Below are 26,926 nucleotides of genomic sequence, written 5' to 3' on the forward strand. Positions count from 1 at the left end.
TATAGCATCAACTATGACTGCACATTTAATGAATTCCACCAATTGTAGAGGAATGAACATTTTTACTATTTTTGTTGTTGGTTTGTTTGTTGTTATTGATAATGATGTTTTGCTGAGTTCATTTTGATATATATCATAGCTTCTTTTGGGCGGAGGTCTTACAGTTTTGAATTATTTCTTTTTTTGCAATTTGTAGTGGATATTTTTATCTATATTTCAAATATTCTGTCCCTTTCCAGTTTCATCCCATAAAATCCCTATTCTCTGCCCAGAATGCCTACCTCTATGTGGGTGATACCCCACATGCCTGTTGTCTCCCTCCCACCTCCCCATATTCGTTTTCATGCAATTCTGCCAGCGGCCAGCAGAGGGCAGTGGATTTCACTCAGACCTGAGGTGACAGAGAATTGTTAATTGCCCCTTAGGTCCTCTGAGATTCAAATTCTCTAACAGATGGGCCATGTCTCCAGTCCTTGTCCTGGACTTTTGCAATGAATTCCATTATTTACAACTTGTCTGCCAATTCTGTGAGTTTATTGAGAGAGCATTTTCTAATTTGTCATTAATGATTTTTTTTAATGACCATTTACAAAAATTGTTAAACATTATTTCCCTGTGCACATTCACTAATGGGCTTATATTTGAAACAGATTTGAAAAACTAAAACACTATATTTAAAAAAACGTAATTCAAATGGGCTATATACATAAGCATAATACAGTTGAAGAAACTTAAATGACTTAGAAACTCATATTAAATATGTATCATCCTTGGACACTACAGAAATGGCATCAAAATTATTCTGAGATATTTTTTCATACCTTTCATAACTTAGTTTAGTAACACATGAGAGAATTCACTCCTACTGGGTATGGAGCAAGGGGAACACTGAGAGTCTCCTGTAGATTTGCAATGCAAATTTCTGTAGCAACTTTGGAGATCAGTATGCTGTTTCTTCAGGAAGGTGGTAATGGGTAAACCTCAAGATACAACACCAAGGCATATATCCTAATGTTGACTCATCCTAATATAGACACCCTTTCTCCACCATGTTCAGTGAAGCTCTCTTATAATATTCAGAATTTGGAAATATTCAAGTGGTCCCTTAGGAGATGAGTGCATAAAAAAAGCATGGTGCATTTCCAGACAGGATTGCTGATCAATAACTACAAAAGGGAAAAGGAAGGCATGTAATTTTCAGGACAATGAATGGATCTTGTAAAATCATCCTGGATGTGGTGATCCATTTCAATGAGGACAAATGGGATACATATTCACTGTAATCTGAATGTTAATTGTTGGACCTGTGTAATTGTATGATCAGTTTAGTGTAAGGGTCAAGGGACGTGGGCCAGACTGTCCCCATTTTGGGTGTTGTTTGCCTTGATCATACATTTGTATGCCTTTCTGAAAGAGAAATGTATTCATTTTTATTTATATTGGTGAATTGTTCTTTGGCTGACTTTTGTCTGTGGTCCCCCTGCATGCAGTTCTCTCAGTGGCCAGAAGAGGGCACGAGATATTCTGTTATAGATGATTGTTAAGAGCCCTATAGGTCCTCTGAGTGAGCAGCAGATTTTGCATTGGGTTCTGTTGTTTATGGTTTGCCTCTCCCCAACTGGTTATCTCTGATGTTAACTGTCATGAGTGTCTCTGACTGGATCCAGCCTCATTGGAGGAATATAGAGCTCTATGAGCTGGGCAACAGCAGATCTCCTGGGAGTCAGGTAGTACTCTCTCTGTTTAGGGTGGGCCTCCTGGGTCTCTGGTTTGAGCAGGCCTCAAGGGTCCCTGGAAGTACAAACCCACAGGCCTCATAGAATTTTGAGAGAGTCTGTACTGTTATTTTCTAGCTTCCCTTCCCATTTCCTACATCTTCAATAGAGCACAGAGTTGACAACTATGAATTATATTTCCTAGGTGCCTCTCAAACCAAGAGTTTGCATGTGACTAAGTTTTGTTGAGAAACATATGAACAGAGTCCATAGGCAAAATGTCTGCCATTTTCTTCATGATGTTTACCCTCCGTAGTACTGAGGATCAAATTCCCATATTCTTAAAGTTAGTTGATTTATTCAATATCAAGAATGTATGTGTATGGTATCAATATCCGGTGTTCATAATTGTCTTATTTTGGCTCCCAAAAAGCTGCACTTCCAGACCTGAGGGTCCCTGAGGGCTTCGAGTTGCCATTGCCAATGTTTGGACAGAAAGACAGAAGGACAGGGCAAGGGATTGGGAGGGAGTGGAGGATGAAGGGAATCACCATGATCCAGACTTAGAAGGATCAGAGTTAAGAGCTACAGGAGAGAAAGCAGCCTACAATGTAGGTGGAAGGGAATAGGACCCTATTGGGGGAGTGGGTTGTTTCCCAGAAGGCAACAGGCAGCAAAGATAAAACATAGATTTAAAAGGTGTTAATCCTGGAATGCTGGGTGGAAGGGAGGTGTATGGTAGCTGTCAGGAAGATTAGAAATGTCCAGACATTGACCGTGTGTGTGCCTGTGTGTGTGTGTTTCATTCTCAAAATCAGAGAACTCTTTGGCAGGTGCCATGACTGCACTAAGGAGCCAAAGCTGTTTAATTAATTCACTGCTACAGTCTGGTACATTGAGGTACCAGGTGAGGGTCATATTAAACTGGACACGGGGTACACAGCCCAGTCAGCCAATGCACAGTTTATTCAGTTTCATTTCTGTTAAAGACAAAGCAGGATAAAAGTTTCCCACTGTTTCTAGTCTCTCCAGAAGCTGTTTCACTAGCCATAGCATATCTTGGATCTTAGTGACCCAAACCACCTTGCAGAATGAGAAACATGTCAGCTATCCAACTCTTAGACGTGTTAGAGGTGCTGCTGTCTAATTAAGCTATAAAGAAAGTTACTTTCTCGTTAGAAAATGACCATGAAGTCCACGTCCTCAGGTTTGCAGCTTCCTTGGCAGACAGAGCACCAGGATCCTCTGCTTGAGGACATTCACCTCCTCTGTATCTCAGTGTGGTGAGAGTGAGCGAACCATCCTAGGGTGCCCTGCCTCTGGAAAACTAGGAACAGTTGCCTCACGGCATTTCTCTACAGTACAGTAAAATAGTGTCACCCCTAATCCCTAGAGAATGGCTCAGCAGACAGAGGGACCTGTGGCCCTCAATAGCCGGAGAAATGCTGCCCTCTGTGGATTGGCTGCCTAATTTTGGGCTATCACAGGCAAGGAAAAGTCTCAATATTTGCACCAGATCCAGCCTTTTCCAATAGTTTGGCCCTAATAAATTTAAGGACACAATCATTTTAGTATTAGTAATTTATTCCACATTTCATCTACCTAATCCAGACTGTACCTAAATCGTGGAAAATGAAAGGAAGTAAATTCTTAGTCATCTCAGATGTCAGAGTCAGGGACTTAGAGAATTATACAACGTTTGTTGTGTGACTAAACCTTCAAGAAGTTCCTCTTAAGCCTTGAGTGTGACCAAGGAAGACTAAGCCAGAAAGCAACATTCTGGTTCACTTTTATACCAGACTCAAGGACAATCATACACAACACACAGTCAGTCAGACATTTTATGGCCTCTCCTGCTCACATGGAAACCATGGAGCCAGAAACCCAGACGATAAACTTCAGTCCAAACAAAAGAAGCCAATTAAAACAACAACAATAAAGAAACCTGGTTTGGTGGCACTCACCTTTGCTGGGGAGACAGAGACTCCATGTCCTCCCTAGCCAGCCAGCCCAGCTGACCTGTCCTATTCTGAGGCAATGAAAACTCCCGGTTTATAAAAATGGTGGACGGCACCTGAAGTGTAACACCCAAGGTTGTCCTCGGCCCCCACACATGCAAGCTGGATTCTGGATGGTGTTTTCTTCTCCTCTGGAAGACACAGGAAACTCTACCATTCAGCTCCTCCAAGGCTTCAGGCATCTGCATGGAAGGCACAGCAAGAGGAGAGACAGTGTCAGTGCATCCACTGCTCCACCATAGTCTGCTTTCTCATTAGTAAACAAAAGGCCTCCCAGGAATTCTGAGGCCTGCAAAGAAGGAGGTAGAAACAGCTTTTGAATGACTCAAAAGCGTTTTTAAAAAATCTATTGAGTGGGTTCTCATTTGAAGTTCATAGAACACTCACTTCCTAGTTTGAAAATTGGTATTTGAGGGGCAAATTAAACATCGAAGCTTTTTAAAAATGTATCTTAAGGAAACCAAAAAGGTCCAAATGATGACTGTTCTACTGTATAGAAGACTGTTAGTTAAGAATATGGAAAGCAAGACAGAATCAGAAAAGCCCACATTCTGTAATTCCTATTAAATTCAGCAATTTAGTTACTATGTTGAATTCTAATTAAAATGTTTAGTTGTTGGGACATAAGAAAGTCACATAGGACCAAAAGTAACACTGCAGAGATTGCTTTCTTGTGGTTGGTGGTGAGAGAGGGGCTAAGGGATCAGTGAAAGCTCAGACTGGACCAACAAGCTCATCAGGTAAAGGAGATTGCCACCAAGCCTGGTGACTCGAGTGTGATCCCTGGAATCAGGTCCAAAGGAGAGAACTCCTCCCAAAAGTTACACTTTACTACATAGTACACAGTGGCATTCATGTACACAATTGCACACACACACACACACAGAGAGAGAGAGAGAGAGAGAGAGAGAGAGAGAGAGAGAGAGAGAGAGAGAGAGAGAGAGAGAGAGGTGAATAAAAATAATATATTTTGTAAAGGTTCAAACGTCACAATGCCTAAGAATGAATCTTAGCATCCAATCAGTGTTGCAGAACAGAAGGGAGAAGCAGGCCATTCAGCAGGAGCAGTAGGCCAAGTCTTCAGCAAGAGAGCAAGTTTCTAAGAAGGTGGGTCCTGAGGCAAAAACGATTGGGAACCAGGCTGTGTCCCAACAAATAGACCATCAAAGGATTTTTTGAGAACTCGATGCAGACATTTGCATTTGTACCAGAATTATTGTTAATGTTGGCATTCATTCTACACTCCACCCAGCAGTTACCTAGCAACAGCCAGGTAGGCCTGGCTTGCTATAAAAGAGACTCTTTAGCCTCTCATGTTCCCTGACTCTCTAACCCCTTTGCTTTCCCTGACCCCTTCCCCCTTTTCTTCCCCTGCCCCATTGCTCTTCACATGCCTGATGCTCTAGAAAGCCAAAGAGGGCATCAGATCCTGTCAGTTGTGAGTTGACAGTTTCTTGCTAGAATTGAACTTGGATTCTTTGAAAAAAAAGTCCAATGCTCTCAACCACTGAGTCAAGCTCCCTGGGTAAGCCATCCCCAAATAGGAGTTGAAGTGTCATTTCCACATCTAGATACCAGGATAAAGAGTCCCACCTCTAAATCCCATCTGTGAGTTCAGAGCATTCCAGGGGGATCTGAAAAGATCTTCCCAGTACAGGCCCAACACCTCTGAGACTTTCTCATGCTCTTCCCACCCCAGCTTTAGTCTCCTTGATGTTGGCCTGGGACCTTGAAAATGAAAGAAGTAAAAAGTTCTTGAGAAGCTGTGGCTTTTTGTTTAGATTCTGGTTCTTGGTGGCTTTGAGGAAAAGCTGGATTATAGGAAAAAGGTTTTGCACATGAATTTGGGGTCATAGAATTCACATCCAACAAACTGGGGAGACTGGGCTCAGAGCTGGAGAGGGGAGACTCAGGTGGAACTTGAGAACTGTGCAAAGCTGCATCCCATTTCCCTTTGCCACTGCAAGAGCGGGAGAGACCCATTTCACAGTTGTGCTGTGTTGTGCTGTACTAGGCTTGGTAATGAGGAAGCACAGGGCCTCCCTTTGTAGCCTCAGACTCCAGCCTCTGCTGTCTCAGTTCCCCAAGCATCAGGAGGGCAGGTGTGGGCTGCCACAGCGCTAGCAGGAACAGGAAGATTTCTGTGTTCTGTTCTCTTCTTCATGGGCTGAGGCTGAGCCTGGAGTCTCCATGTCAGTAGCATACTTCAAGGCTGTTCCTCTGCAGCTCTGAAACCTTTTTTTTTTTTTTCAATGTAAACAAAGTTTTTTTTTTTCCTTTGAAATAGTGTTCAGATAGCACTACAGCTAGGTAAACAATGTGACATAGTATAAGTCTTCTCAAAAGCCAGAGTTTTGTTTTCTTTGCTGTTTTTTAGTGAGCTTTTTAAAAGATGCAGCCTATTGTAACAGGATAAATATTATTAACCATTTCACTTTGAGTTAATGAAGGCTCACAAATGAGCAACACTCCTCATTGAGGAAAACAAAGAGCTGTTGTCCACAAGGGACAGCTCACTCACCCAAACAAAAAGAGCTGTGAAAAAATCACTAACTGTTCCCCTATTAAACCTTAACCCCTGGGGAGATGCCTGGGGAGGTTCACTATCAGAATATTCAAGTCCTGGGGCTCCCTCTAGAGGAACAACTTGAAAACCTTCAAAACTTCATTTGGAAATAACAAGAAAAATCTGATTTTACCTAAGCTATAAAATTTTAAAGCTCAGAGGTAGAATTTGAACATTTTTAGTTGGAAACCTCTCCAGAAGGTGTCTTGCTCTAAAGCATCCATGAAATGGGCGCAGCCACTGTCTTTGCTGCTCTTACAGTCCTTTCTGCACAGCAACACAGGGACAATCATCTCCAGTTTCTGAACTGCAGTCAGCTGTGAGCAATGCTCCAGTGTGTGACAGCTAGCTCTCCTCCAGTCCTTAGGGATAGCATTATTCACATTTGAATGTCTGAAGGATCGCTCACCTTTGGCCCTTCTTCCTCCCTCCTTCCTGTCCTTCTATTTGTCTGTGCTAGACAAGGTTCTGCCATTAGACTGTCACCCCATGTCTGAGTTTTTCACAGGATTAAACCACCAAATCATATAAAGTGACATCCCCTGAGATAACAGCTTGTTTCCATGTCACTTCCTTGTGACTGTTCCCTTGAGAAAGGCTCTCAATGCACAGCCCAGGCTTAACACAACCAAGAGACCCTCCTGCCTCTGCTCCCAGTCCACATGGCTTTCTTCTTAAATGAGATTCAAAGCTCAAATTTCAACATATCTCCCTAGTACTGGGAACTTTCTCTCTTGAAGATGGTCTGATAATTTAGTGGGCCAGCATTGATTTGAATCAGTTTGACTTTGGGTTGGTAAAAATTTTCACTGACTTCATGGACTTCATTTCTTCTCTTTGAGAGTCTCTGAGAACCTGGTTCTTATTTTGTTCTTCAGGGCCCAAGAGTCCAGAGATTAGAAATATTCCAAAGGTGAAGATTCTAGTAAGAAACCTTGCCCCTGGCTGGACAGATGGCTCAGCAGTTAAGAGCAGTGAATGCTCTTCCACAGGTCCTGAGTTCAATTCCCAGCAACCACATAGTGGCTCACAACCATCTGTAATGGGATCTGATACCCTCTTCTGGTGTGTCTGAATTTACAGTGTACTCATATACACTGTAAAAATATATAAAGATTTATTTATTTATAAAATAAATAAATATATCTTTAAAAAAAAAACATTGTCCCATAAACTCAGGCTTAAAGGAAAGGCTAAGGAATTAGGAGTAAAGACAACGTATTTTTACACTCTGTTCATGGGGAGAATAAAAATCAGTAAGATAGACAGAAAGAGGACACTAAAGAAAACAGAGCCCTGCCCATGAGACCTTACAGGTACCTGTTGGTTGGGGTTCTCTGTGAGCTTCTAGCCCCAACATCATCTCACCTGGATGTTCTACTAACATCATGCCTGGTTGAGTTACAGTTGTTTAAGATCAGACATAGTACCAGTGTCGTAGCCAATGTTCTATTGCTATGAAGAGACACCATGACCATGACAACTCTTACGAAGGAAAACTTTAAATTGGGACTGGCTTAACATTTTCAGGGGTCCAGTCTTTTATTGTCATGGGGAGCGGGGGGTGGGGCACGCAGGAAGTCATGGTACTGGAGAGACAGCTGAGAATTCTACAGTCCAGTCAGCAGGCAGCAGGAAGGCAGCAAAGACATTGGGCCTAGCTTGTCATTGTCATTTTCTCTTTTTGATCAGCAAGAAACAAATACATTTAGATCTGCGGAGTTTTCCTGTTTCAGGCAAATGTGGTGGTTAGGCCCTGTAATTCTAACACCCTGGAGACAGAGGATCAGTCATGTTGAAGACCAACTTCAGCCCATAGTGAGACCCTGTCTCAAAGAAACACACACACACACACACACACACACACACACACACACAAGAAAAACAAAAAAAGAAGAGCCTGAGGAAATGGACCACACCTTGATTATATAACCTTCTGGATACCCTGAGAGATTACTGGGGTCAGGCTAGTTGCACAATAAATCTTAACAGTGAACAGCACTGATCAATCAATAGGCCTTGACTGAATATGAAGAGAAAGGGAGTGGAGCATAAGCATTCATTGCCCTCTGTGTTCTCAGGGTGGATACCATATAGACAGCTGCTCAACCTGTCATGGTGAACTGTGGCCTCCAATTGCTTGCGAACATACACCCCTTCATTAAGTTGATTCTCAGGCATGTGTTTTAGGAATGGGGAAGGAATTCATGTGGTAGGACATGTACAAATCAGCATGAAATGGCAGGCATGTTAAAAGTAGGGAAAGGATCCAGAGGAAGCTTCATAAACAAAAAAAATCTCCAAATTGCAGTCCTTAAGTATACTGTATGTACAACACCAACATTCACAAGTAAAACACATCCATATTTCAAGGAGAGACATTCTAGGCATGTTGGCACATGTGTGTAATCCGGCACATGGGAATATGAAGCAGGAGGATCCCTGTGAGTTTGGATCAGCCAGGACTACATAGTAAGTTCAAAGCCAGCTTAGAGTTTGTCTAAAAAGAAATTTTTTTCAGTGAGATAACAAGTCCAGAATAGATAAACAGAAACGTCCAGCAATAGAAGTGTTACTGAGGACGCAGACTGATAGGAAGCACCCAAAATCCTGGGATGTGGTGTATGTTGGAAAACATTTTTATGCCAATAAAACTAGGTGTGCCCATCCCCTGTGATCCTGAAGTCACAGGCCTGTGTACACTGCATTAGAGGATCTGCCTTCTCAGACCCAAAACCTGCATTTCAAGATGCAGGAAGCAGAGCCACACTGGCTGCAGGGTGAGTCTGCAGGGTGAGTCCGCAGCCATAAGTGTTGTGGATACCCCTCAGTCCTGCAATTCTTGAGGGAACCAGCTACTAATGGTCCAGATTTGGCTCCTCAACCCTTGGTTAAGTTGTTAGAGTGAGCAGGCTATGTAGTCTCTGGGGCCTGGAAAACATTTGACTGTCATTTTTGGAATTAATCTGCTGTGCTTGGCTAAAACATCTTCACCCAGTAACTACTAGCCGATATCTTGGTGACATTAAACATGTACCCTTTGCCTGGAGATTCCCCGGGGTGACCTTAGATTGGTCCCATTTCTAGCTGATAGAATTGGAGGTAGAGCTTAGATTGGCTATGAGCTCCCTGCTTCTGATCTTTTGGATTATCAGGGTTTAATGTCTGTCCTACAAACAGAGACAACATAAGAAAACTACAGTTTATTGAGGTTGGAAGCCCACTCTGGCTGGCATCATTGCCATGGCACCATTCTGTGAATGGCATATAAAACTGGGCTCTAGCATTCATGTGGTAATTTGTGCTAAACCAAGTTTGCTGAGTGATCAAGACAAGAGAGATGAAGAAGTAGAAAATATTTGGTAACTTAACATACGATTTTATAGTTTTAAGCTTGGAAAGTTGTTATAATCATACCAATACTATTTTAAAATGTTTTATGTGTTCAAACATGTATGAATTAATTAAACGATTAGTGAAACATAAATCTAAAGAAAATAAGAAGACTATCATTATAAGAACTGTGTCTGTGTTGTCTTTAGTGTGTTTGAGACTCTGGTGGTGACCTATATTCTGAGCCCCGTTTAGCTGGGTGTGGTGACAGTGGGTGCTGAGGACCACAATGTATGGGCTTTCACTGTTGGTTTCAAGCTCTGTGTCAGGATCCTCTCTGTCCACATAAGGTTTCCAGTCTGGAACATTTGGTCAAGCTCAGACATGAGCAAGGGTTCAGCCTTGTGAATAGTCCTCTGGGTCTGTTGCAGGGTCTCCAAGAATGTGATGGGGGAACGGCTAGTAACGTTTATCTAGTGAACATCTCAATATGGGGGGCATCTGACCCTTAGGAGGTTAGCATAATTTTCATTGGTCTCATGGACACATTTATTTTACTGATCCTGAGTTTTGCAGCTTCTAGGCACAATGTAATTTTAGATAAACATTTAGGGCCTTTGCCAGATTTAGGGGAAACTTTGGTCATGAAGGTGAGGGCATTGTCAAATCTCAGAGGTAGAGGCAACCCATATACAGAATTTTTTGTCTTCTGACTATGTGTCTCTTGTTCAACAAGAACTGCCATCCATTTGCCTCCTGTTTCTTTTTGTCACTTGGTTTCCTCCTGTCTTCTTTCTGTCAAGGTGAGGAGTCCCTTCTCTCTAAAAGGGGCCCATGGACACTGGCATTGGCAAATGCATGTCAACTGTTTGCAGTATGCATGTCTTTGCCCTTCTCCCAGCAAAATGAATGGGATGAAGCCAGAAGCTCAGCCCTTTGTGCTGAAGTCCATTGGCTGAGGGACTGGGCCTGTACCATCCTGGGTCGGTGACCACTGCAACCTAGTGTACCTGATTCCATGTTGAAAAAACTGCTCCATATAAACCTCTCCATGTGTGACATTGGACCGCATCAGTCAATTTTAGGAAGGGCAGAGTGCAGTGCAGTGGATCCCAGAGTGGAAGCCAGAGGCTCCAGCCAGCCCCAGAGCAGAGCAGGATGCAGCAGCCACAACTGCAGAGGTAGCAGCAATCAGACCTGGGTTCCTGCTTAAGACGGGAGATGAAACTGCTCATATCCACCTTCTACCACAGCTATGGTTGTTTCTGTATTGTCAGACCCTGCCTGAAGGATCTGAGCTTTGAGCTCCTGTTGATCAGAACTGGAGGGGCCAGAGCCAGAGCAGTTCCTGGAGTTCATTTCCCCTCATGAGGGTTGTTATTGGGCCTCTCCACATCCACGGCTATGTCCCTCCTCTGTTCGGTGGAGTCTGATGAACTGAACTTGGCTGCTGTCTTGGAGTGGCTCCATTGGGTTATCATGTGGTAATGGGCTGGCTGGGCTGACGGCTGTCGTTTTTTTTAAGTCAGATATGGGTCTGGCCCAGAAGACGTGCCTCATAATGGGTTATTTCAATGTCATGCATCCACTTCCTGCAGTTCCCCTCAGGAGGATGATGAAGGTGTAAGTTAATAACAGTTCCTGGCACAAAGTCAATGTATTTATTAGTGTGGTTGTAGCCACAACTGCTCACAAAAAAGCAGGCCAAACAGGATCAAGTCTTTTGGATAGAGAGGCTATCACTAGCCTCCTCCAGGATCACAGTGCCTGAGACATCCATCATAGCCATCCTACTCCATAAAACCCCTTCTGGGCCTGTGTCCATCACCCACAATACTACTCAGGAGCTCCTACTGCTAGCATCATCATAGCAACAGTAGCACCGGCTTGCAGCCACAGTTGCTGCCAGAAGAGGGCTACAGCATGGATGGGCCAGCATGACCTATGAGCCTATGGGAAGTTGTGAATCATCCCAGGGGCAGCAGTAGCTGTTGTCCTAGGAGGGCTCACTTCCCTTCTTTTTTAGATCTTTGTCTCCAATCCATAGAAGTGACAGAAATATACAGAGAGATAGATACATAGAGAAAATTATCATGGTCTCATTCATACATTCATGCACCTGAAGAGACCATATGGATCCCAGTCATAGATTCTCACCACCTGCATCTCATTGGCCTCCTAAACAGAAGGTGCCTTAACCAGACTTAACTCTAGAGGTGACTAACCAGACAACGTTCAATTTTGATCCTTTTTTGGACTGGAGGTGTCAGATTCTTTTAAAGCATTGGCCATCAAAGAGATTTCATGAGCAACATCTCAGGTTGTACAACTCTTGGAGTTCTTTCTTTCTAGCTCCAGAGGACTCCAAGACAACCAGTGTTTCAGGGTCTGGACCAGAGATGGCAGTGTGTTACTGGGAGTGGATTTTGAGGTTGCAAAGGCCCCCACCATTCTCAGTTGGCATTTGTTTCTTCTACTTCTTCATCAATACTGGAAGTCTCAGCTGTTCATGCCACATTTTCTTGCTCTAAAACTCTGAAATTGCAAGTCCCCAATTAAATATGTCGTTCTATATGTCGCCTGAGTCACCTGTTTAGTCCTTCTTAGTTTTAGCATTCTGTTAATAGAAATAACAACAAAAATCAAGCTTTCTGAATTTTTTAGATTCTTTGCCAGGGCATGGTAAAACCTAGCTACCTTCATTGTGATGATTTTCAAGACTATAGTGATTTCTAAATCTTGCTTTTCTCAAGACTGGATTGGTCACCTTGTCAATAACAGATGGGGCCTGCTGATTCTTTTTACTAAGTCAGGTAATTGTGAAGGGCAGGAAAAGGAAGCCCCAAACACCCAACTGTAATTAGCTGTGAAATTAGCTTTGCTGCACCTGGAGGCCATTCTGGGAAGGGAAAGCCATCCATTCCAGGCCGTCCAATGAGAGGAGGTGATTGGCTTCATCCAGAGAATAGGTTGAGTAGAGTTAAAATTTGCATTTCTGATAATTCCCAGGCAATGAAGCTACTGGTGCTTGTCCAGGTCACAGTTTCAGACGTGTTGGTCTAGCATGCCTGACTGGTAAGTGAGGAGGTTGTTCAGGTTTTGATATTTATGGAATTTCTACTCTCCTGAACGTCTAGGAATACATGGCAAGTAGGCTTGAGTCTAAATGAAGAACTTGTCCTCATAGTTTCCATGGTGGTTAGTGTTTCTTGATCATCAACTTGACAGCACCTAGAATCTCCCTGGAGACACACCTCTAGACACCCAAGTGGAAGATCATTTGATTATTAGCTCTATTATATAAGGCATTACTAGATGTAGGTTAGCCTCGGGACATGCCTGTGCAGAACTATTTTGATTAGACTAATTGAAGTGTGAAGACCCACCCTCTGTGGTTGACTGTGACAGTGGACTGGATAAGAGGGATGAAGTGATCTGAAGACCAGCGTATTCCTCTGCTCTCTGCCTGCAGTCAGTACAACAGCTCTCAAGCTCCTGCTGGCTTGACTTTCCACTGTGGTGCATCTTGCAACTATAAAACAAAGTAAACTTCTCTCCCTTAACTGTTGCTTTTGTACACATATTTAATCACAGCGACAGAGGAGTGACAAAGCCAATCAACTGTTACTTAAGGTCCTGAAAATCCACAGGAATCTCAGCCAGGAGTTATAACATTTTGTCCAGGAAAACTGGAAATTTAGGGGGAAGAGACACTCTTTCACACTGCTTCTCCATTCACAAGCATTTTATGGGAACACAGACACTCAGAGACAAAAAGTGGTCAACTGCAATGGAACTTAAAAGACACAGACTCCAATGACATGGTGGATTCCATGAGTCACATGGTAGGTCCCATGAGTCACATGGTGGTTCCAATATGTCAGATGGTAGATCTCATTAGCTCTGCTTCCTAAGCCACTGTGTACTTATCTCCTTTTCCCCTGCTACCTGAATCTAGCTCTATCTTGCCTGAATCTTTCTGCCATGTGTCATGGTATTACCACTTTGATTTCCCATGATTCTGTGCTTTTCCCTTTGTATTCTGATGGCCATGGTGCTTGCTCAAAAACCACCAGCTGTAATAGATTTACTCCTGGTGCTATCCTATAGCCACATAGTTGAATTCAATCATTAACCTTAGTGATTTGAATTCTGCTGTGCCTAACATTAGCTTTTGTTCACATTCAGAGGACAGAGCCTTTGACTCCTTTCTATCTTTGAGGGGAGCCTTTCAACTAGGCTTCTCTGCCCCTGCACATAGAGTCTCTATGTCCCCTTTCAAGTACATAAATTCTATAATAACCCTCCCTCCAATTCGGTTGGTTTCATAGCATGAAAAACCAGGGCCAGGCTCTTTACAGATTCATTACTTCCTTACCTTGTCCAGTACAAAGATTGCAGCACTGTATCAGGTGGGACACATGCTATCATGCTCCCTGGTGCCCCTGCCTTCCCCAGTCATAATCCACATCCCAGTGTGAGCCCCCAAGTCCATCTATCAGACTGCCCTTATTTCAAAGCCCCCAGTTATAAACTGCCAGAACTCTAGCTCCTACTGCTGACCCACCCATCACTCCCCAGTGTGGAAAGTGCCACTCTTGCAGCGTCTTCTCTGTGAGGTTTGGGTCATGAATCCCACACTTGGGACAAGATGAAGCTCCTAAGCCTGCTGCCCTCCTTCATGCCTGCCTGCCTCTACTCATTCTGATGCCTCAGACCCAAAGCTCACCCTGGGTGCCTTTTCCTCCTATTTTCTCAGTTTAGCTCTCAAGACTTTTTCAAATACACTTTCATGTAAAAGGAATACTTCTCATCTCAAATCTTGGAAAACATAAAGTATTATGGACAAGAGCAACTGTGATTCATGCTTTTGATTTATTTTTGCAAGATATTTTCTTGTAGACATATTTATTATTCCCATCTGTAAGTAGTTTGTATACAAATGTGTGTTTGAATTTGTTTGTTTAGTCCTTATCCTGGTAGTACCTTTCGTTTCTCTCTTTTCTTCTACGTATCGTAAGGCTACAATTTTTTAAACTGTAATTTTGACAATATCTCTAGTTCTTCTTTGGAATGGAATTTCAGGTTGAAAATGCTGGCACCCTAGGTCTTTTTAGGCTCTTAGTGTATCTGTAGCACGGCTGTTATCCAGGAAGGATGTAGAAATTGACAAACTTCCCAGAGGATCATGAATATTTACATCTCAATAACCTCCATGTAGGTCACAGAGTTTTGCTTGGCCGTCCATCATTTAATTCAGCGTCTGTATTTCTGTGATTAGGCTGCATGGTTTTCTACATTTCTCAAGGATATGTGTTCCTTCTTCTGTGAACTGTCTTTGAACGTGCTGTCAGTTTTCAGTTGTCCTGTGTAGCCATTCTCAGTGCTTTAAGGAAACACCTGCTCCCTGAGAAGTTCTTCAGACAGGTTTGCTCTGCTGGGGACATCTTAGCACTGCAGGAGCCCATTGCTACTGAGAGTCTCCATTTACATTAAACCGTTCAGGCTTGTCTCCCTCTAGTGGACAAGGAGCAAAGTGCACCCAGCCAACTGCTGTGCATGAGGTCTGACTGTGTCAGGGATTTAATACTTTACTGATCAACCAGTGAGGATCCCTGCCCAGTGGACTGTAACTGGACATGGCTGTCATCAGACCAGTTTGTCAGCATTTCAGGTAAAACAAACAGGAACACTAAGCTCTTGGATAAGCCTAGGAAATTTTGTTGAGGTAGTATTAAGACCTACTTTGGAAAATCCACACTTGCATAGCTAGAGATTGAAATATTGATGCCAATTCTTTGCTCATAGAAACAATATCAGATGCTTTTCTTTTACATAAAAAACATCATTCTTTGAAAACTTTATAAAATTACATTTATGGATTCATCTGGCGCTTTATTAAATTCTCTAGCAAATACCATAGCGCACCTTCTAACAGTAGAACACAAAAAATTACACCTACTTGGAAGTCTTCTTCAGCTCTGTCCACAAGTTTAAAGGTTTCATAGTAAGCGCGGTACTGTTGGGGAGAAAAATCATCCCACAGATAAAGATAATGGCTTTCAGAAGGAAGGAATTACATTATTTTGTTTGTCTTATCCTGAAATTTTCAGCCTGTGGCTGATGGATATGGACAAGGAGCCTGTAAAGAGAAGCCTTAGGAGCATCAGGGAGATGCAGCTTACTGACTCCCTCAAGGCCTGCATTCTCAGATCAAAGATCCCAGGCTTCCCCACACACATCTTTTGATTTTATATTTTTGCTTTTGTATTGGTTACTTTATTTACATTTCTAATGTTATCTCCCATCCAGGTTTCCCCTCCACAAACCCCATCCCACCCTTTTGCAACATGCCCCTGCTTTGAGGAGGATGCTCCCCCCCAACACATTCTTCTGCCTCACGCTCTAGCATTCTCCTACCTTGGCCCCTCAAACCCACACAAAATCTTTAGCTAGTGTCCTCATATGCATACTTTATTCAGTCCTGTTTAGCTTCTATCCACTATTATATGTTTGCTTAAAAGTAACTAGCAGAGACATGGACACACCAGTGAATTGGGATTTTGAGTAGAAGTAAAAAGATAGGAAGCATGATTATTAAAATTTAGGAGGTGATCAGATGAAAGACCTGGCCATCTCATGTGAATTAGTCTTTTGCTTAAGGTAGATTCTATATAAGGTGGGAGTAGGAGGTACCCTAAATAGACCCCTACTTTCCTGTGTCCAGCCTCCATCTATGCCCTCATGTCACTTGTGTCCCTGTAGTCTCCTCAGAGCTCTGTGAGGTGCCTCAAATCATGACTCTCTCTGCTGCCTTTCAGGTCACATTGCTACCTAGATCAGAACAACCCCAGACCACTACTCTGAGACTAGGTACTTTTTCTTACGGGCTTAGCCCTCCCACACCTACTAGATTCTAACTCCACAATGAAACAAATTGACCCTAATGGGACACAAACTTCAGAAATCATTATCAGTAGGAGTAACTGTGGTTAAGAGCACTGAAGGCCACCCAGGAACATCTCTCAGAAAAGACGCACATTCCTAGAAGGAATCTCCTTAGCCTCTGCCTCCAATCTCTACAGCAGTCAGTGTCTTGGTTATTTCAGTCCAGAGCATGAGGAACTTGACTTCCATTAGACTCACCTCTCACCTGTCACTGCTGTGTGGACACCGTCTCTCTCATTCCTGCTTCACGATGCCAACAGTAATAGTGGTGACCGTGACCACTTAGACCCTTCACTTCCCTGGTACAGTCCTGTGGCTTTTAAGGTTTTCATGTTCTTCTTACAAAAGACTCAGTCATTGTCTTCATTTGACAAACCTAGAAATGGGTTAAACAGCCAAACAGCACTGTCCTTCAAGTCAGCTTAAATATCACCCTTTCTAGGAGTCTCTTTGAGATGGTGCCTAAAGGTCTCAGCATCCAGGTTAGAATCCTCTCTTCAGAGTCGTGGCTTTCAGGGAAGATGGAGACATCTTCATCCAGTTTTCCTAGTTTTATGGAAAGTCACTGCTCCTGCTTCCCATGATTCTCAAGCCTGAATGCGATGGAGTGAAGATGGCTTCAAGAACAGGTTCTGGGATATTATAAACACTTGATAATTAACTTGTGTATCATTTGCTCAGCAGGAGGTGCCCCTTTAATCTGCCAAGCTCTCCATTAGCCTTAATCATTCTTCTCCCTTACAGTCTGTGCGGATGCATAGGATGTTTTTCTCATTGTGTATCTCACTCAGCTACAGTGTGCTGGATGAGGTAGGTAGGATGAGGTCTGATGTCTACTGAATGGATAGGACTCAGACCACAACCTTAAATTGATTTAGAACCAAACATTTCACAGATGTGGTATATATTTCTTGGTTTTGTCCTCAGAGAGAGGTGTGGTGAAATGTAATTCCAACCAAAATTCCAACCATGTTACAATGGTTGATAAAGGAATGGTTCTTGTATAACTAAAAGAAACAGTATACTTTTAAATTAAATAATATATTTATTTATTTTATATGTTTAGGGTTAGAGGCATCACTGTACACATGTGGAAATCAGAAGTTAACTCATGGGAGTTTGTTCTCTCCTTTCTACATGTGCATTTTCAAATCATTTGTACATGTCCTTGTGTGTGTGTGTGTGTGTGTGTGTGTGTGTGTGTGTGCCCGTAAGTTCATGCACAATCATATATATGCATGTAATTAATAATATTCTGAATATAAAAAGGGCATTTGTTGCCAGGAAACAGGAGTTTTCATTGCACAAAATGGGATTGTAAGACAAGGATTTCAGGAAAAAACATGGGTGAATATATTGAAACCATTCCTCCTCCAAGGCACACTCCATGAAACAATGTACTCCGACTTGCATACATTTAAAGGTGTAGGAAAAGAAATATTGGCCTCCTGGGAACAGTATAAACTGTGGGAATTGGATTATATGTCACATGCATGGACCCTGGACCCTGGGTTTATACATTTCAGGGAGAAGAATCTCCCTCACCGAGGGTCTTTAGATTTTTGCCTGTTAACAAAGATGTTCTGTCCATATCAAGGCTTTAACCAACTCTCCCTCTCCTCAGCAACTGAGTTGTAATGAAGCAGTGAGAACTCTGAAGTTGTGGAAGGAGAGTGTGCGAATGGGTGTTCCCTCGCTCAAAAGTGAGTCTCTGGAAAAGTCACTGCAGAACCTGGTCAGTCTGGGTGGAGGTAGTTAGCAAGTAAGCTATGGCATTTCCCAGTGACATCACCGGTAGTGTCTTCCCTGGAAATTCTCTTGTATCCAGGAGACACTAGAATCTTCTGTGATGTCAGCAGTGTTGTGGTGACACCAACTGCTTGAGCCATTTCCCTTCATTTCCTAATGGGTTCCCGAGGAGGCATGTTCTCCAGGATTCTCAGTCTCTTTCGGAGGGACAATCATATCCATGCAGAGACCAGACCAAGGCAGAGGGAGGCCAGCCTTCTATCACGTTGGAGAACAAGACGAATGGAAAGGTCCTTGAGGAGGTCAAGTGAGTACTGGGCAGGGCAAGGGGAGCTTCCTGGAGGAGGTTGGCTTGAGCTGGTCCTTCCAGGAGTAGGACTTTTGATTTAGAGCCTCAGTCTTCCTAATTGTCTGACCCAGACACAACAATTTCTGATCATTAGTTTGACAGAGAACCAAGAACTGTTATATGTCAAGGGGCTTTCCTAGGATCTCTTTAATGTCATGGGCAGTGTCAAAGAATACCAGGATGTGCCTGTGTAAGAATAACGAAGTGTCTCTCTCAGGATAGGCTGTTGAAGCACTTCATTCTCAGCTGTGTCCTGTAGACTACGTGGGTAATTGATGCCAAGAGGGATACTCTCCTGGTCATATATCATGGTCTCAGTTACTTTGTACTTGAACACACGTGACTAGGGATTCAAGATGGTAAACAGTTTGGACTCAAGGACTTACCTGCCTCACATCATACATTAGCTGAGAAGGTCCTCCAATTCTTCTTGTTTAGGCCAGCTTTAGAATTTCAGTGCAGAAGAATGGCTGTAGGAGGTATGGTCTGTATCTATGATGGCATATGTCACCATATGTCTATGATGGTGGGGAACAGGGACTGAGCTGAGTTCAGCTTAAAGATAGCTTTCTTGCTCTGTCAGGGAGTCACTGTATCTGTAGAACTGTTCATCCTCAGACTTCTGTTTTAGAGTAAGCATAATTTCTCTTGACACTATGTCCACATATATGCCTGTTTACTGGTGTTTATCTACCTACAGAGTCTGATCAGAAGGCATCATCCCAACCCTCCACGACACCTGTTGAGGAGGAGAGAATGAAGCGTTTGGAGAACCTCAAAACTGCTCTCCACAAGATGCAAAAGGAGAGAGATGAACTCAGGAGAATCCTGGCGGATTACCCTGGAAAGAATTTAAATGACAGGTAGTCACAATGCAAGTTCTGTTAAATCCACATTTCCTCACATCACAGTAGGCTACAACTCCAGGGTGTCCTCATGGTCAAAATCACTTTCCTGATTGCATCAGAATGTGAAGTTCAGATGGGAATGAGATGGTGGCACAGGCTGTTTTGATTCCTACTAATGTAAATCATAGCCTGTGGCCTGAATGACAGTCTGGGAATGAGGGTAGTAGTGTGTGAGCTCTCAGTGTGTGGTTGAAGTAGCCTGGACAGATGTTGGGTTGTGGGAATTTCTAGGTGCTCTGATTATGACCAATCATTGTTGTAATTGACGTGGAGGTGCTTTGGGTTCAATAGGTCCTGTGAAGAGCTGGAGGGGCCTAATCCCTCTTGCTGCCTCACGTGTGTGACTGGACTGTCAACAGGGGATCATTGGTGTTCTCTGATTTTATTGATTGTATTTTGAGATAATGCCACACATTGTATTTATTTGGCATTCTAATTGTATGAAAGAGAGAGAGAGAGAGAGAGAGAGAGAGAGAGAGAGAGAGAGAGAGAGAGAGAGAGTTTTGTGTGAGTTTGTGTGTGTGTGTGCATGTGTGTTGCGTTTGTGTGTATAACTTAAGATCTGGGTATTCTGTGTTCTGATTTGGCCTGAGAATTATCCTATGTCAATTTCCATGCCATGATAATGATGTGGCTGAGAGCCTCACTTTGAGCAGTAGAACATTTCACATCTGCTCAGGTGGACGCACATGGGAATCTCCTGGTGTGTGTTATAAATTCTTTTCCCTGTAAATACTGTTCATGTTCCTTTGGGTTTTCATGTAGCAATAGATTCTATGATTGAGAATTGTTACCTAAGAATAGGAGAATAGTCTTCATGGGTTTAAGTTGGAGCCTGGATGGTGGCACAGGACCCTCGAATGTTCTTGGCAAGCTAGTCTATTCCTTCAAACCCTGTCAGGGAGATCAAGCAAATCAGCTCCCTGCTTTTGTTTCCTGGCACTGCTGTCCCTGTGTCCATAATAATAAACTGAATAAATACCAAATGCACCCAGTACCAAGGAGTAAGGGCGTGGCATGTCCTAGGCTGGGGTAGTTCAGGATTCAGTCTAAATTCATGTAATTCTTGAATCCTTCATTCATAATGTTATTTAATCCTTGGACCACGCCCTGCCACAGGAACAAGTTTGAGTCCGAGATGCTCATGATGCAGCACGAGGAAGTGATGACTGACATGAAGAAAATGAGCGAGCAGATCAATACCTCTTTGGTCAAATGTAAAAACCTTACACTGGAAAATGACTGGTACTGGTGAGTAACTTACAAGGTTGTGACCCCAGCACTAGGCAAGCATGTGTCAGCCCATTCTTATCTTTGAAATAAAGTGAGGATCAGGCTTTATACTGTTTGAAGCAGACTAGGAAGTCTGTCTCTAAGGAAGGCTCTAGGATTTTTACCTCTTGTAGATAGTTTGAACAAATGGAAAGAGACTGTGAGATTCATCAGTCATTCTCCTTCCCAAATAGGGATCCTGTACATAGAAAATGTGTGCACAATGATGGAGTCATCAATCAATCCTGATGCTCTGGGGCTCTAACAGGACACACACACACACACACACACACACACACACACACACACAAGACACATAGAAAGATTGGCCTCCAAGGGACATTCTAATTAAACGGACATATAAGCACACATAACGATTAAGTCCACTTCTAGGAAAAACTTGAATCAATGGTGTCAGGTTTTTGAGAAATGCCCTGAGTCTTCTGGAATGTTGCTCTTTTCTCCATTTGACCTGTCTCTAGGTTATGCTCCATGGCTACTGTGGACGTGGACTATAATCTGGGGCTCTCTTCTGATCAGGCCCCTAGAAGGAGGAATGGACTTGGAGAAGTGGGAGCAAGTTGGAGACTGGCTGGGATTCACCATTTTTTCTTTGTGTCTCAGCCGCAGCTTCTGCCCCCTCCTAACTGAGTGTTTTGAGCTGAAGAACAATGCCCAGAGAGCATGGAATGAGTACAAAGGGCTTCTAAGGGATCAGATTGCACTGGAAGAATCCATTAAGGAAACAACAAGGTTCTGTGGGGAAGCCAGTATGAAAATCCATGTAACAAGCAGCCTCAGGTAGGATGAATGAAACATCAAGGGCAGGTTTTCCTAATATCTCAGCATAAACCAAGTCAAACCAATTTAACCTTTCTCCAAATTATCCAGACACTCTCCTAGGTCTCATCCAGTTGTTCATTTCTTTGCCCATTTACAAAACTTTCTGTGATGTTAGCTTCACGGACGAAACTGGAGGATTGACAACCAAATCCTCCTGCTCAACTAGAAAATGCATATCCTTAAGGGGGATCTTTTGATCACACATTGCACACTTACATGCCATTATGCTAGAGGGATGCCATGTGGTAGCCGTCTTTGTAGTGCACAGAACTGAGTAGAGTTCAGTTCAATTGCCAAAAGAATGGCTCTCACTGTCAATTATGATGGGGCTTGTGGACTTTCTCTCCTTTTCCCCGTACATTGAAAATGGTCCCTTCTGCCTTTCCAAATGGTGGTTCATAGTGACGGAGCTTGAGAAGCAGTTTGTCAGTCCTGTTCTATGTCAGTGTTTTAGTGTTCTTTCCTGGGGCTTATGTCCTGGAGCTGACTGGATGAACAGGGATGTAAGAAAGGCTTCTCTCAGGGTGAGGGTTTGTGTGAGATATGTGAGGGTTAGAGGGAAATTTTTCTCCAACTCTCTCAACCTCGTGTGCCCAAGAAGTGCATTCCCCATACAGGTTTACTCTATAAGGGACGGATAGCAGTGTCTACGCTCTCACTTGACACATTTCCTTTGCCTAATCTGTATTCAACAACTGTGCTTCCAGAAGGATGGCCTCCTCATTCTTTTCTGCTTCTCACTTATGATTTCTGTTCTCTCTCTCTCTCTCTCTCTCTCTCTCTCTCTCTCTCTCTCTCTCCCTCCCTCCTTTCCTCCCTCCCCCTCTCCATTTCTCTCTGACTCTGTGTGTGTGTGTGTGTTTTTGTCTGTGGGCACAGATGTGTGAACATGTTTATGGCTATGGTGTATATTTTACGTTGGGAGTTGCTTGTTTTAAGTGTTTGCGGTATGGGTGCTTACATATAGAAGTGTGTGTATGTTTGTTCATGCATATGTGTGTGTGTGTGTGTGTGAACTCATCAAGTTTATGAACACCGACACATATATTTATATATATTGTATTAGTCTATATGTACACATATAGAAACATGTAAAAGTATATATATATATATATATATATATAGAGAGAGAGAGAGAGAGAGAGAGAGAGAAGAGAGAGAGAGAGAGAAAGAGAGAGAAGAGGAAACACAACTTTTCCAATTTCAAACTGTTCTTAATGGGGTTTTGATTACTATTGAAATTATTACAGTGGGAAAACTATTCATCAACATTGTCATTACTTGGAGAAATCTCAGGAATAGGGTACAGGGATGTGAGGAGAGGCTGCTGTGTGAAATCCATGTACCTGAGTGTGGAAACTGCTGACTCAGGGCTCTTCTGCCTTCTTTGCTCTCGGTGTACAGTAACACTGGAAGGTCATGTGGCTTGTTGTGTCTTCTCAACATCCTGGTTATGTTAATCATTACCTGCCACCACTTTCTTTCCAGATTGGCCTAAACTTGGTTGAATACACATTGGCTTTGGAGTTTGGTCTGGAAATTGTTAATTGAAAGATTAATTTGCTTAGAGTTGAATCTGCAGGCAGAAGATGTCCAGGACTTATGCTGAGGTGGAATCACATCTTTGCCTCAGACAGAAACTTAGGCTCAAAATAGTCCACAGCACTCATCCTGTGTTGGGCTGTGGCACTCTTAACTATTGTTATTCAAAATCATTTGATCTGAGTGAAAATCATCTGTAAGGAGGGTTTAGAAAAGTGATGACCCTAAGGCATTGCTAGAGGTGTCAAAGGGGTAGCCCTGTGAGAAGCCATGTACAACTCTTGTGAAAGTTCAACCTTTTGACACAGCGATTCCAGAACAAGAAGTAGGTGTCAGCAGAGAAACTGTGGCACATTAATCTTGTAGTGGTTCACCTCAGAGCAGCCATGAAGCAAAATTATCCAGAAGTCTACCAGTCAGAAAGTGAAAAGGTACAATGTTGTCCAGCATTTCCATGGACTGTGGCTGAGTTTGATTATACCTGCCAGCATTTGACTTTGAATCAGTCAGTCTTATCTCACTGGAATTATATCTGATAGCATCCCATTACAAGTTTTACCTTGGATTGTGGTTATGGAGATTTCCTAGCTGTTTGTGCTGGTAGTTTGGCTGCCCTGTCAGGTACTGTATCCTAAAGGGACCTCATATTGAAAAATGCAGCTCACTGTGCATGCACTGGGAAACAGTGAGCAGAGGTCAGAAGAGCCTCACCTGCCCCCACCCAGTGCTCTGTTACCTGAAATCAGCCTCCTGTGCACAGCCCTGTGACCTTGCTAAGCAGTCTTGGCTAACAGGCCTAGATGTCACATTTCTAATTTCTGATTTTCAGGGGAATACACTTTATTGGCTGAGCTGTCTTTAGCCTATGCTCACTGTGTACTTACCCCATTCCAGGTTTTTTTTCTTATGCCACAATAGTAGACTGGGTGATCTCTTCTATTATCATTAACTGGGAAACTAGCCACATTCTGCAAAATACTCTGCTTGTATGTGTGAACAAATATATTTGGGTGAGTACAAAGGTGTGTATGTCTGAGTGTCTGACTGTCTGTCTCTGTATCCATGCCTGTCTCCATGGACAATATAATCTTCTAATGACCAGGATGAGGAGAGAACGGAGGAAAGTCTTTAGGACCCCCTGAATCAGAACAAACTGGTCACTGAGCAAAAGGCCTTGGCTGAGAAGATGCAGCATCATTTCGGTGTCACTGAGATGATTTGAAAGCACAGGATGAGAGGACCCAAGTAAATTCCCTGTACTTATAAACTATCTTATTGGGTGTGTGACTTTCTCCATAGTTCTCACCATCTGTCAGCTAGGAGCAGCTCAGAATATTATTCTTGTCCATTTTAAAAGAAATTCCGTCCATGAAGTGTATGTGATCCATAGAGATTCTGGCTCTTGTGTACTGATCCCTCCAGTCTGAGCTCTCTTGTATTATCTGAGCCCCGTGCCTTTAAGTCTCCCCACAAAGGGTTTTACGATACCCATAAACAAAGGAGTGGTATAGTTTATTTTCTGCATGAGTATCTCCTTTAGAGTTCAATGCCTACCCTTGGCAAGATTTCCATGCAGCATATTCTTGCCAAATATAATATCACTTCAGTGTGCATGTACTTCTTGAGATATTGTTTCTGTGGGTCTTTGCAGATATTGAGGTTGTAAGTGGACCCCAGGCATATTCCTGCACTGGAGGAATAATAATAGTCTTCATTTCAGTGATGGCCAGGCCTCCAAGGCCTTCCTATTGTTTTCTAGGTTGGTCACATCTCTTCTCATCTGACATTGAGACATTGCTAAATCATTTTAAAATATAATATATATATAGACGGTTGGAATTATCTGCTGTTCACTGTTCAATTTTTAGCAGTTTTAAAAGCTGGGAAAATATGCAGGCCTGTGGGGTCTCTTACCCTTCTGTCCTGGGCATGTGAAAATGACCTCAGATGAAAGATCATCCTGGATTATCCTGCTGAATTGTGCGCTGTGTATGGGAGAAGTGACATGGCAGGTCCTCACCAGGCCTTTTCCACCCCTAGGTCTGAACACTCCAGCAGACGCTTGCCCATGGCCCAGACCAGGACTACAGCTCTCAGAGACAGACCTGTCCACCAGGAGCACTGAGGGTGCAAAGATTGACAACTCCTCCTGCATCTCAGTCCTTGTAACCGTTCCAATCTTGGGCTGAATTTGAAAGACCTTGAGATGTGGCATGGAACATGCCTCACGTTTAACCCTTTGATGACTTGTCCATCCACAACCAAGCACCCCAAATGAGGCGTCTACATTCCTCTTGAGGAGATTTTACCATCTTACCTGCCTTTCTGCTGTGTTTGCAAGGCCAGCAACAGGCTGGAGTTACATGTTGAAAAATCAGCATGAATTGAATGCTGACTAATTTACTTGTTATATTTGGTTTTTAGTTTGAAGTTTGGTTGTTTTATGCACTTGTTTTTATTTGTTTAAGTTCGAAGTTTTGTTTTTCATTTGTTAACTTTAGTTTTTTTAATTAATATGCCATATTCCTAAGGCTATAGGCATTTAACTCATTGACTCCCCACTTTAAAATGTTCTTGAATAAATTAATGTTAGCCTATAAATAAAAACGTGACCTTTAACCCTTCACTCACAAGCCGTCCTGAGTCGTGTGTGGTTCTTCCTCCTGTAACAGCACAAGTGTAAGGCAACAGTGGTTTTCTGCAAGTCTCATGCAGCGTAGGCTTCACCGTCAGTTCACAGCCAGCCAGAGCTGCACAGGAAACTGTGCTCTTGATGTAGACAGTGTGTCATGCTCTGTGGATCCCCCTTCATGATGAAAAATATCCTCGCTTTATCCCTGTGCTCACAAATTTAGCTTCCTTTATAGTGACAAAGAAAGGATAAGCACAGAAGTATTTCTCTAATACATTAGAGGAAATAAAAACATTCATTATGGGAATATAAAGTGTTCAGGGCACACAGAGTTTGATGCCTATGGATTCCTTGAAATATAGCATCAGCTATGACTGCACATTTGATGAATTCCACCAATTTTAGAGGAATGAACATTTTTACTATTTTTGTTGTTGGTTTGTTTGTTATTGATAATGATGCTTTGCTGAGTTCATTTTGATATATATCATAGCTTCTTTGGGCGGAGGTCTTACAGTTTTGAATTATTTCTTTTTGCAATTTGTAGTGATATATTTATCTATATTTCAAATATTATGCCCCTTTCCAGTTTCATCCCAGAAAACCCCTATTCTCTCCCCAGAACGCCCACCTCCATGTGGGTGCTACCCCAAGTGCCTGTCCTCTCCCTCCCACCTCCCCATATTCGTTTGCATGCAATTCTGACAGCGGCCAGCAGAGGGCAGTGGATTTCACTCGGACTGGATGTGACAGAGAATTGTTAATTGCCCCTTTAGGTCCTCTGGGATTCAAATTCTCAAACAGATGAGCCATGTCTCCAGTCCCTGTCCTGGACTTTTGTAATGAATTCTATTATTTACAACTTGTCTGCCAATTCTGTGAGTTCATTGAGAGCATTATCTATTTTGTCATTAATAATTTTTTAAATGGCCATTTACAGAAATGGTAAAAAATTTTTCCCTGTGCACATTCACTAATGGGCTTACATAAAACATATTTGAAAAACTAAAACACTATATTTAAAAAATGTAATTCAAATGGGCTATATATA

General features: G+C 42.7%; 1 protein-coding gene across 1 annotated transcript; it reads left to right on the forward strand.

Moving 5' to 3' along the window:
• The first annotated feature begins 18,483 nt into the window (after nucleotides 1-18,483).
• Nucleotides 18,484-25,868, forward strand: LOC148000861 (uncharacterized). The gene is made up of 5 exons (XM_087587169.1): nucleotides 18,484-18,636; nucleotides 19,379-19,541; nucleotides 20,706-20,837; nucleotides 21,483-21,659; nucleotides 25,284-25,868. The coding sequence occupies exons 1-5, from the start codon at nucleotides 18,486-18,488 to the stop codon at nucleotides 25,366-25,368; spliced, it is 708 nt and encodes a 235-aa protein (XP_087443295.1). The 5' UTR covers nucleotides 18,484-18,485; the 3' UTR covers nucleotides 25,369-25,868.
• Nucleotides 25,869-26,926: the final 1,058 nt, after the last annotated feature.

Source organism: Rattus norvegicus, chromosome 15, assembly GCF_021556685.1.
Source record: "Rattus norvegicus strain SHRSP/BbbUtx chromosome 15, alternate assembly SHRSP_T2T, whole genome shotgun sequence".
Classification (NCBI taxonomy): domain Eukaryota; kingdom Metazoa; phylum Chordata; class Mammalia; order Rodentia; family Muridae; genus Rattus; species Rattus norvegicus.

Coding starts and splice junctions, on each gene's coding strand:
- LOC148000861 (XM_087587169.1), top strand. CDS start 18,486: ATGGGTTCCCGAGGAGGCATGTTCTCCAGGATTCTCAGTCTCTTTCGG. Junction 19,542..20,705: donor GGAAAGAATTTAAATGACAG/GTAGTCACAATG, acceptor GCCCTGCCACAG/GAACAAGTTTGAGTCCGAGA. Junction 20,838..21,482: donor CTGGAAAATGACTGGTACTG/GTGAGTAACTTA, acceptor TTTGTGTCTCAG/CCGCAGCTTCTGCCCCCTCC.